Source organism: Perissodus microlepis, chromosome 12 (assembly GCF_051167445.1).
Source record: "Perissodus microlepis isolate ML-2025 ecotype Zambia chromosome 12, ASM5116744v1, whole genome shotgun sequence".
NCBI classification, from domain to species: Eukaryota; Metazoa; Chordata; class Actinopteri; order Cichliformes; family Cichlidae; genus Perissodus; species Perissodus microlepis.
In genome coordinates this window covers 3210128-3222911 of record NC_140472.1, presented here as the reverse complement: position 1 = coordinate 3222911, position 12784 = coordinate 3210128, and the positions used below count along the sequence as shown (strand labels likewise).

At 41.1% G+C, this 12784-nt stretch overlaps 1 protein-coding gene across 1 annotated transcript in view; it reads right to left on the bottom strand.

The window, feature by feature from the left end:
* The window catches only part of galnt9 (polypeptide N-acetylgalactosaminyltransferase 9), a 107359-nt gene extending 96795 nt beyond the window's left edge, over positions 1–10564 (bottom strand). Inside the window, exon 1 of the mRNA XM_084947524.1 lies at positions 9391–10564. Coding sequence (XP_084803650.1) covers positions 9391–9631 — 241 coding nt within the window. The 5' untranslated portion in view covers positions 9632–10564. The remainder of the gene's footprint in view (positions 1–9390) is intronic.
* Positions 10565–12784: the final 2220 nt, after the last annotated feature.

Sequence of the window (12784 nt, the reverse complement as noted above, 5' to 3'; positions counted from 1 at the left end):
TGGGATGAGACCTTAAAGTCTGATCCGCCGCTGTCTGTCTTTTAGCGTTTCAGCAAAAGGTTGGATTGCTGACATGTAAACTGTACCGCAACAAGCTTTAATATCTTTATTGAAGATTTTCTTTTTATAATTTAGCTGCTGTTTTGATGTTGCTCCAGAGATGACTTCATATAATAAAATAGCTTTCACTGGCATTGATTCATTCATCAGGTTTTCTAGAGTTTGGTGTCTATTCGTGTAAAATTGGTTTGGAAGTAATCACTTGAATATGCATACATTTATCAAGGGCAAAAGCCACATACTTCTATTGCACAGCAAATTTTCTTTCCAAAAATGGACTGCTTTCAGATAGAAAGCTTATCTGAAAGAAATACCTAGACTGTTTGTCTGTGGGTAGAGCATGGTACCAACATTGTGAGAACTAAAAGCTCTCCTGCCACAGCATCTACACAAGTTAAAAATGTATACACATGATCCTGCGGGGTACTTTGTATAAAAGCATCCAGCTAATAGGCTCTTGTATTCTGGTCAAAAAAAGGAAAAAATGACAATGACTAAAAGCTCACAACACAATGTGAAACTCTTGGGAATGAAAACTAATATTCCAGCATAAAAAAATTTTATTTCACATTTTCCGTGAGCTTCTCTCCCATTCACTGTTTCTGAAGTGGTTGTAGCCCTTCAAGCAGCGCCGTTGCACTTTCACAACTTTACTTTGAGGCAATTACAGCCCAGCATCTGCTTCTCCCTCTCAGGCCTCACTCCCATCCAAAGGATCAGCGCAATGTGGCTCATCTGCGACGACGTGCACCGGTTTCAGTCTCATTGTGTCCCAGCTTGTATCCGTCTCTGAGCTCTTTCCTCTCAACCCTCAATGGTTTGTCCAAAACCATCTGACATGATACAGTAAGAGCCACAACAGTTATAAATTATCTAACAACCTTCAGAATGATTCCGATGTGGCCTTTACAAGAAAGAGTCTCAAATTCAAAGATGACCCCATTTTTAATAAATGATTTAAGAGCATGAGTGGTTTTAAGTGTGTCCAAAGTGATGCAGCAGAGTTCTAAATATTGATGCTGAGGGGAGGTGGAGGATTTCTGTGGACTCTTGAAGAGGAGGAAAATAAGTCATTCTAAAGAGATTTAAAGTCTTCAAAGGCCAAAACAAATCTATGAAACATTGAGAGCTGGGAAGCACTGGTTTAAATCTGGGAGCCAGGCATCTTAAGAGGATGAGAACTCCGATTTGGAAATTGATACCAATTAGACCACTAAGTTATCTCTAAACATGCAAAAGCACTGACAATAGCTCATGTACTCCAGATATAAAGCATAAAATAAATCATTGAAAGTTTCGTGTTTACTGCCGTGTTGGTCGGGTTAAAAGTGTGCAATGAAATGAGAACAAGGTCGTCGATGGAAAAATAGCAAAAAGTCTTTGAAGTGTGTCAGAATGTTACAACACTGAGACGGGACCCAGTCATGAGGAGCTTTCCGTAGGATGTAGGAGCTGTTCTGCATCAAGAAATCATGAAGAAAATTTACATGATCAGTTATCCAGCCTGGCAAACTGGCCTATGCCCTTCAGTCACTGGATATCATCATTAAATGTTGGTAATGTAATCACTGCATGACTCTAAGCCAGCAGTATAAATAAGAGGGATGCTCGCTCCATCTGAAATTGACATTATTGTCTGCGGCTGCCTGCTGATTGTCAGGTGAGCCGCTGAATTCGTTATCGTGATTCCTCAAGGCTGAGCAGAATTGATTGTTATCTGTTTCTGAAACTGTGTTGTCAACCAGCGCCTCATCTACATGTCATTATTATAATATAATTCATTTCATCAGGATTCATCACGCAGAGATGTGATGTCCCTGCAGCCACCACCATTACACGCTGCAAAACGTATACGCGCACCATGATACGTATCATTAAAATTGAGTTTGAGTGCCAAGCGCCTGCCAGCGTGGAGGGGAGTGAAGGGCCGTTTCTCCATCCTATCAAGCCTTTGTTTGAGCTGGCTTGGCCTATAAACAGCGTTAGATTTTTCCCTATAATTGGGCATATAGATAAGAAGCATATCTGGTGCTACAGCTGGACCCGCGAGGCTGCCAGCCCATCAGCTCCTACGCAGTGGGGAAAGACAGGAAGTGACATGCATGGCTGATGACAAGCGCCTCAGTGTGCCTGTAAGTTGTGGGACAACAGCTGAGCTTAGACAATGATGCTTCCAGTGATGGTCAGAGAAAAGGAGTAGACACAATAGCAGTACACAGGCTCTCTAACACCAACGTCTGTTTTTTTAAGAAGTTTATTTTTAGAGCAGTTCTGCTCTAAGGTGATAAAAGAAGAGAGGCAGCGAATCAAATGGCTTTCAGGTACTTTCATTGGTGTCCAATCCAAGTAAGACAATCAGTATGAAAATAGCCAAATATATAAATATTGATGTGTTGTATAAGCCTATTTTTAAATAGCTTAATCTTGCAATTGCTGACTGACTATAGCCCCTCTCGGAACAATAGTTATCCAAGCAGCTTAGCAATTGTCAAGCTCTGGAAATCTCCCCACACTGAACCGCTCTGTACGGGTTTATGTAAAAACACAAGTATGTTTGAATGTAACAGCTGAAGCTGTGTGTTTGTTTTGCAAAATATAAGCACTTGTAGTTTGTTTTACTTGATACCAAATATGACCAAAAGCCGCTCATGTCACAGTACAGAAACGCTTTACTTAAAGTCGCTAATGATCTGATCTTCTACTCAGAGTTGACTTTGGTCTTCTCAACATTCTCGTCCTTTTGGATCTATCTCTCACTCCATCCTTCTAAACAGACTTTCCTCTCTTGGCATCTCTGACACACACCTAGCCTGATTCCAATCATATCTCTTTCCACTCTTGTTTATTCCTTGTAACTTCTGGTGTACCCCAAGGTTCCGTCTTAGGCCCTCTTCCCTTCATAATAAATTTTCTTCCTCTTGGTACCATTTTCCTTAAATTTGATCTTCACTTTCATTGTTTTGCTGATGACACTCGATTATATCTCTCCTGCAGGCCGGACTCCTCCCTCCCACCTTCTTCTCCCACTGGACTGACAAACACGCATACATTCATACACATCATACACGTCACTACCAAGCACTTATCTGAACAATCTCATACATACATACAGGAACACCTTCATACACCAAGTTACTTTTTGCACAGCACTCAGTCTTTTGCAAATTTCTATTGCACTACTGTGTCTGCATCGTCTTGTGTCTGTTCTGTCTGGTGCTGCACTCTTTGTTTTGTTTTGTTTTGTTTGCAATTTTTTGCAATTTTGCACATTGCACTTTATGTATTCCTGTGTCAATTGTCTGTTATATGTCATATGTAGCACCATGTTCTTGGAGGAACATTGTTTCACTGTGTACTGTACCACTGCACATGGTTGGGATGACAATAAAGCCACTTGACCTTGACCTTGACCTTCTCTTACACAATGCTTATGCGAATTAAAATTCTGGTTCAGTTCTAATTTTCTTAAGCTCAATGAGTACAAAACTGAAATTCTCATCGGCATCAAATCCAGCTTGCTGATGGCAAATCATTTCACTCTCACTACTGAGAACTCCACGGTTTTCCCTTTACCTCTGGTTAAGAGCCTTGGTGTCATCCTTGACAGCTCACTACTGACAGCCACATTACTTCCTGCATTGACTAATGTAATTCTCTCTTACATGGTCTCCACAAAAAGTGCCTCCATAAGCTTCAACTGGTTCAAAACTCCGCTGCCTGCATTATTACCAGAACCCCCTCCTACTAGCACATCACCCCTGTCCTTCAGGAACTTCACTGGCTCCCTGTGAAATTCCGAATAGTATTCAAGCTTCTTCTGTTCACTTTCAAGCCCCTTTATAACCTTGCTCCTCCTTACCTTTCTGACCTGTTTAGAACTACCTCTTCTGCCCGCTCACTTGATCTTCTTCTTCTATTGAACTTGCTGCACTTCTTTCTGCCTCAGCACTATGGGAAGCAGAGCTTTCAGTTGCTCTGCTCCCAGGCTGTGTAATTCCCTACCCCTGGATATTAGAAACATTGGTCCTCTCCCCCAGTTTAAATCTCAACTAAAAATCTGTTCACGTTTGCATATTCACTGTGAACTTATTGGTTGTTTATTTTATCTTGTTTTTATTGTTCTTCGTTCTATCTTTGTTCTATTATGTGTTTTTACTCTATTGTTAAGTGTCCTTGAGTGTCTTGAAAGGCGCTTTTAAATAAAATGTATTACTTTTATTATTAAAAATTTCAAAAGGCACCATAGACCAATGTTCACTGATTAATTCAGTTGTTGAAATAAGCTAATGTTTCACCAGTGCTGCGTCTTCCTCTACCTTCAAAAAGCAAAGGAAGAGACATTTTAAAAAAAACTGTTGACATCTTCAACTGCAAATGAGATCAGATTACTATATCTTTTTAGAACTTTATAAGATCACAGCAGTCACAGAACCTGGACACCTTACAGTGATTGAGTTGACCATGAGTTTAAGTGTATATCAAAGTATCCTAATGATTGTAGTGTAAACAGTGATCCCAAGCACAGCAGGAAATCTACAGCAGAACAGCTGAAAAAGAAAATAATCAAGCTGCTGCAATGGCCCAGTCAAAGTCCAGACCTCAACCTGATTGAAAAGCTGTGGTGGGACCTTGAGAGCCTCAAACCTCGATGAACTGAAGCAATGTCGTAAAGAAGAGTGGACGTAATAGTTTAAAACTCAAAACATATTACTTGAAGTTGAGCTGTATTTAGCTTTTGACACACAGTTTTCTCAGAACATTTTTTTCAGAATACTTATGCTGACAGTCCTACAACACTGTGCACTACATCTCATGAATGCCAAAATGATGTATCATGTGAATGGGAACAGTACATAATTCAAATTAGTTTGTTTTTGCAGTTGTTCCAGCTGTGCCAAAACTGACATAGAATATCAATCAATCGACGTTTCTTTCCCAAATACACTTTAAAAGTCACAGTCAACTTTTCCACTGGGTGAATTAATCCTGCAATCATGCGCTTTTTCCCCCCTCCCTACAATAACTGAAAATTAGGACTTCATGATGGATGTCTAACTCTAAAGTAAAAGATTTCCATCTCAATATTGACCAAAACACCCCAAACATAACATTTTAACAGTGTCAAAAGAAATTCTCTAAATGTCCATCAATATCTGGGTATAGTGTGCATTTAAGTCAGTAAGACTTAGAGGGCTTCAGCAGCTAAGTACCTGCAAGGAAGTATTTACCGGTGCTAATGTTGTACTTAAGTTGAAAACACTACTTCATAAGCTTGTTAACAAGCTTAAAACCTCTCATCTGATTACTCAAAGCTGGTGGCATCCACAGCAGAGCAATGCTGCTGATAACCCTCATGTTACTCATTTCTGCACAGAATGGGCTGCTGGAAAAGCTTGACCGTTGTTTTCTTGTTGGGAGTCTAGTGCTCGTTCTTCAGGCAACCGTGAAATAAGAATTCTCTGGCTTTTTTATGTCCTTCAAATCTAATTGGACTGTACTGCATATCCCATAGCATGCCATAGGTAGGCAATAAACAACAGGAGGAATGGGCAATTACTTCATATCGCTGCTGGACATGATAATAGTTATTGGCGCGTTGAGTCCTCTCACCATAGTTATCCCCAGTGGCCATAGAATACAGTTTGTGAAAAATCATGTAAGGCCTGTGACAGTCAGCATCCATCCACTGTGCACTCCTGCTTCTGCTTAAGACAAATGACTATACCGAAACGGATTGATGTTTATGATTTGGACCGCATAGAGATTATTTACAAGTAATACATCTGCATTTGTCACTCTGTAAAGCAGCACTTTTGCAGTTGAATTCAGCAACTTGTCATGTGAAGCTCCATTTGAAATTCAGTGTAACAGCCTGACACTCAGTGTCATTGTTAATCAAAGAATCTCACTCCAAGGTCAAAAAAATGCTTTCGTTCTGTCATATTTTGTATGATACCTGGCAGGCAGGGAACTGTGCCAGCTCTGCACTTTGTGGTTTGTTCCCCTCTTCAGCACACTTGTGAAAAACCTGCAAATTGTGCCCCAGATACTTGGACTCAGCAGTGCAACAGCAAAGACAAGTCAGGTCTGAGAATATTTTATGAAATTGATGTGACTCTTTTGACAGCGCATGCCTAGCATTAGAGGAAACACGCCTTCCAGGAGATAGTCGGCATTCAAAGACTCAAATATACATCGCACTCATGGAATGAGACAATGTACATCTCGTACTTCTTCAGCTGGGACAGCAGCTCGTCTTTAGAATCTGAAAAATGCATTTTGTGTAGATATAAAAGCCTATTGTTTGACCTTGAGTCCCACAGTCAACAAGATCTGTGCAGACACTGTGTGCTCATGCCCAGTAGCAGTGATACTCTGCTGTATTGACTGTCTCGCTTTCATCCTGTCTTCAGTGGGGGAAATAATTATTTGATCCCCTGCTGATTTTGTAAGTTTGCACACTTTTACAGAGACATATTAATGGAGAGAGAGCGAATATCAACCAAAAATCCATAAAACAACACAATGCAAATTTTAATGTCAGTGAGTAAATTAAGTATTTGATCCCTTACAAACCATCCTGAATTCTGGTTCCCATGGATTGGCTGTGTGTCCCTGTGGCACAGAGATTACAATGAATCAATCAATACAGATTCTCATGATCTCAGCTCCTTATATATATAAAGCACACTTGTCCATAGAACAAATTTCTTTCATTCCAACCTCTCTACCACCATGGCCGAGACCAAAGAGCTGTAAAAGGACATCAGGGACAAGACTGTAGAGTTGCACAAGGCTGGAATGGACTACAAGGTGTTGGATTAGCACAAGACTACACAGGAGGAGCTCAATGACGATCTGACGTTGGGACCACAGTCACCAAGAACACCCCTCGTTATGCCAGATTCCTAGTTATTAGACTAACCCCTAAATCTTCCTATGTTGGTTCATGGAGTTTATTTCTTTCTGCTGTTTTGCCTCCAGTAAAAGGTTGGTTTCATTTTGATTGCTGCTTCCATCTGGGGTCCTCATTCACCATCTAACTCGACAAGTCCCTCTGCATTCATGAAATACCTGAAAACTCATCTCTGATCATTAAAAATATATATTTAGATTTTTTTTTCTATGAAAATAACCTCTTTATGCCTTGAAATGGTCTTGATGTAATTCCACATCATTACCTCATTTTGTATGCACAGATCTATGAATATGCAAATTAATTCCCACCTCACACTCCTGCCACAGCATCCACTAGAAAGCCCTGTACCACTTAAAATGTTTGCATGTTAAGCAGGAGAGGGGAAGGGAGAGGACAACACACTTATGCACATTGCTTCACTTGTACATCAGGATGTTCCTGAACACAGCATGGTGCTAAGAGAGGATAAACTAAATCATATGAGTGCATCTGAAAATTCAAAGTGCCTGAAGCAATGGCTAGGCTCTACCTATTAAAATTTACAAAAACAAAACTGTGTGTCCCTGTTTTGCTGTTCAAGTCGCACACAGAAGCAAAACAGAATGTGGAGCAGAGAGAAAGTAGCAGGACCGCAAATGACAGCAATACTCACACTTAGCTTAAATAGAATCAATACACAGGTAATTATCAGGCAGTTAATCACATGTTGATAATATAGGATAAAACCTGTTCCAAATTACTAAACAATGTTAAAAAATAATATTCATTGGTGAGGGTCTTAAAGGAAACAGTCAAATGGAGTGCCCCACCTTGTCTTCTTAATCTTTCTCCATAGAGTTAAGATAAAATGATGCAACTTCAGTGGCAAAAGAGACATGCTTACTTTCTTCAAATTGTTTATGTCTTTATTGTAAACTTTCTGGGTTAAACGGCTTTCAGGAGGCTGACTATTAAAAGGTTATGATGAAATCTTTGCTCTCTATCATTAAGCCTTAGCTATAGTGTCAAGAAACAAATCAGTAACTCAGTGTAACAGTCTACCATGCAGCCTTCTCATTATTTGGCTTGAAAACAAGAGCCTTTGTAGATGAGGCATCACTGGATCAAAAACAGATCCCTCCTGTACTAGTGAGAGAAAAGGATGCCCAAATAACTGTGAATACAGAGTTCCAAACTGGATGCGCTCTTCAAAAGGCTGAAGTTTAGCAGTCACTGAGTCATCATCAAGTCAGCCACTTCATGCTGATGCATCTGGTACGGTTCGTGATGCACGGTAGAAAAGCACTCCTGTGGTAATCACAGGATGTGAGAACATATTAGTTGTGATCCCACTTATCCCTTATTATGTGAGTGAGCACTCTGGAACAAAAAAAAAAGCATTTAATTCAAGAAATCTGTTTCTTTCATTGCAAAAAAAAAAAAAACTGCCAAAATATTATTTAGTACTCAAAGATATTTTTGGTGCAGAGTCGCTTACAGGAATGCAAAAGACACTGGATATCTTAGCTAAACTCGTTTAAATAGGTTATATGTGGTTGCTTAACCTTTGACCAAAAAGCCCATCCACTTCTATTTAACATTTGAATCAGAATTGAAGAAATTCCCTTAAGAAAAATGATGCTCATGAGAATAAAAAGTACTGGTAGAAAGTGTGCATGTATGAAGTACACATAAACATAGAGGCTGAGGCTGATGTAGTCATGCCTCATTCATTTCATGAATCTTTTGAAGCCCACTCACTCACCACGACCGTCTCCTGTTTAAAACACATAGATGTATTAAATAAAACAGTAAGGCAGAGTAAGACGTAACCTGATTTAAAAGGATTTCTGCTGTGGTCAAAAAGACCAGATCTGACCCACAGACTAATGCCCGTGTAATGAAATCCTGTAAAAGTCTGTCATTGTGTACATTAGACTCTCCTTCAAAACGCAGACTGCCAGTTAAACCTGGCATATCTCACCAGCGATGCTTCCAGTGAAATGGCAGGAATGCTGCTGGCGTACAGACTTTCTCCAAGTGCGATTCTGCACCGACCTCGATAATTATTAGAAATTCGTGAGAAGTTTACAACAGGTCAGTGACAGCACAGGGAAGTACATTAACACCGATTTGTGCTTAAGCACATGCAAAAAGTATACAATGCATAATTAGCCTATTAATGCGCAAGTCTGATACTATAGCCATTAATTTATGTGACAGTGAAGCGCTTTTACCAAAGAAATGAGGCTAGACTGACAATAAATAAATAAATAAATAAAATGCATGAGTCATGGTCCAGGTCAAACTCACCTGAGCGCATCTTATTACCCGATAAATTGGCTGACAAGGACTCCCTGTGTGCTAAATATAAAATGTTTGCTTTTATAGATCACGGATTTAACAACTAAGAACTTCAAGCAGTTTCCTACCGTTTAGCTGGTTGTAGACCACATCCTCCAGCCTCTCCAGCCTCTGGAGAATTGACTGCCTGTCCACCAAGTTGGAAACTTTGCCATTCCTGGCTCGCAGCCTCTGGTCAGAAATACGCCCTATCTGGATGAGCTCCTCGGATCGGTCCTGGATCCTGCAGTACACCGAGAACAGTATAATCCCCACAAACACTAAGATGTTGACGGTCAGCAAAGTTTTGATTTTGCGTGCCACAGCCATGAAAGGAGAATATTGTCTGGCTGACTCAGTCAAGCCCGGCAAAAGCTCATGAGTGGTGGCCTCCTTTGTCACCTTACAGTGTGTCTTGCGGCGGGGTGATTTCTGTGCTCGCTGGAGAGAAGGTCAACTCGTGGAGACCCGAAGGGCTGGCAGATCCGTTCAGCACCACGGACAGCTCCGTAGTGGGACACCGCACCGGTCACATAGAACTTACAAGGTGGGAAATGTTAGTAGCGTCCCCGGAGCTCGGCTCCAACCAGTGAGCGATGCTTTTATGAGCTTCACTAGTCGACAAACAGCTGCACTCGCTTCACCTACATATTACAAGCGAGAAATGACGCCACGGGAGGCATTCATCCTCCCGAGCAGCCCCCGGCAGTTGCAAAACATCTCTCCTCCGCAACGTGGTAATTCGCCAGTTCCTTAGCATCAATATGTCTCGTCCATCGCGCAAGAAAAGCCCTGGTTTTGAAGCGTCACACAGCTCTCGCAGCTCTGTGGCATCTCCTTCCTCAAAGGCGTTGTGGTCACCCGATCCGTCCCGCTCTGCAAATATGAATCCAAATGAGCTTATGTCCAACAAATAAATATATATATATATGCGCGCGTGTGTATGCGCGCGTTTCAAAAACAAAGCGGCGTTTCTCTTTCTCCCCTCTCCCTTTTCCTCTCTCTCTCTCTTCCTCCGAGTCTCTTTCTGTGTTTGTGTCCCGTCAGACCATCGCCGCCTCCCTTGGCGCTGCACCGTGGGATGAGTTGAGAGCAGATTTGCCCTCAAACGCAGTCAAACGACGCTCGATGTCGATGGGAGCGATGCAGCCGGGCTCTGGCATGCTGTCGCTCCTCTCTCAGCCTCCCCGCTCTGTCAGGGAGGAAGAGCCACCGCTGCGTCCTGACGTTTGGAGGCACACAATCATGAATATTCACAAGCAGTGTTGTGTCGGAATAAAATAAATAGCGCGACCATGGAAGCAGCGTGTACTTCCACTTGGTAGAGCAATTTACACCACCCCACCCCACCCCCTGTACAGGTGAGCTGTGGAAATCTGTGTGAAGATGTGTTAAATGGTTTTTCTATGTTATTCACAAGGCCGAGCCTTTAGGTTAACCAATTCGCACATATGTTTCAGGTTGCATGCATGCACTCCTACACATACACGCTCTGCTTCAGAAGTAGGCTATAAGGATCATTTCACAAATCACATGCTTGACTACAGTTTTAACGCGAAGCTAAACAGAATAAACATGTATATATTTGAATTAGAAAGGCATGTAACATTTGTTTACTATAATACAAATCCACTCTCAGGAGAGAATTTGAGGTTTTGCCAACCAAAAAAAGAAAAAACAATCAAGCAAAACCACACACTGGTGACTAAAACTCCACACTAAACCCACAGATATTGAAGGACATCTGTTTTATAGAGCCATCCAGATTCTAATCATTACTCAGTTCAAATTACTCCTACTCCATACTGTAACCTGCCATTGCCAGCTCCTCATCTCCAATTCCAAATGAATTATGGCTCCAGTAAATCACGTACAAAGAGCTTCGGGCTCTCTGTGTACTTTTACTTGATTAGGCAAACCCAGACACGGTAGTGGCTGCCCGAAGTACTTTGATTCCACTTCACACCCACCAGAGGATCTCAGATCTGTGCTCTTCAGTTTGTTTGCTGCTTCAGTACACTGAGATAGTGCCAGGGTAGCTAAAGCCTCTATAGTCTGCACTTTTCTTTGTCGGAGGACATTTGGTATGAACGTGAGCTTGTAAGTTATTTTATACTTATACACATTTCTTGATGGTGCGTGTCTTCAAGAGGGAATCGGTTCTGATTTTCTGAGAGCAGATTTGAGGGCTTTTATTTTTAGTGTTTTCAAAGAACGAGACCTTGTCATATAAGTCTAGGCACAAATGTTCTTGAGAGGTTCATTTGTTCCACAAAGCTCCTGCATTCCAAAATAGTTTTTCTTTTTAAGAGGGTAGAATAACAAAGCTTAGGCAGGGCTCATACTGTTCCCTGTGTGGTCATGATACTGATGATGATGATGATGGTGATGCATACTTTCTATTGCCTTACAGCTCCCAGGTCTGCATAACAAGGACATTTAAAAGGATTTTCATTGTATAGAATGTATAATAAGGTGCACACAAGGTGCTGCTTTGATTCATAGTTTGCAGAAAGAGTCTGTGGGGAAATCATTGTTACAGACACCTCAGGCACCGTGCAGGCCTATGCACAGCTGCTTATACAGCAGCTACAGCACTGTATATCAGCTCCCCGCGCTCCCCTATAAGACTCTCTGAAGACTTGTTTTCAGCATTCAGCACCCTGCATGCCTCTGTAACTGCAGACACTGGCACTCAAGTGTTTTAACCATATTAACCTGGGTCACTGCAAGCTGCACCACAGTCATCCCACTCAGTGTCTCTGCATAAGCCACTCGAACATATTCAGAGGGAGAGCACGAGCTAGACAAAAGCGTGTGAGTCTAGTAGCGCTGTTAAGAAAGCCATAAATATCTACTGCTTTGTGTTCATGTGATCTGCGTTCACGGGGCTCATGAGGTGTTAACTATCGTATAAAAACAGAAAATAATTTCAAACGTGCTACTTAATCTGCTTATCGATACACTTTCAGTCTGCTGGTAATATAAACACATGCTTTTAAAGAATATTTTTTCATCACTTAAAGGGAATTAAATATTTATGTGTTTTTATAAGACATTTATGGCAATGCACTGAAAATATCATCAGAACATTTTATGTTCAGTTTAAATATATGCTAGCTAACTAGTTTACTTGTCTACCTTTCAAAACTAGAGCCCTTTGCCCACAGTGGACATTTGCTACAACAAGCAAAGGTGCTGGATAAAGTGTAAGGATACGGTAACAAACAAGACAAGAGTATTAACTTAAAAGAGGTTTGGGGTTTGTTCTTGCTTTTGCTTGAATCATAATTACACAACCTAATCAGCAAGCAGTTACATGTTTACACATGTAGATATGTATTAAAGTTACTTATTTAGAACAAGTATTGGTGATCTAGCCACTGTAGGTGACCATGTTTATGGTTCTTTCAGGTCTATTGTGGTCTTAGACAATACCCGGCACTTCAGCAGCTACATTTCCAATTGCAACTTTGTTTGTGA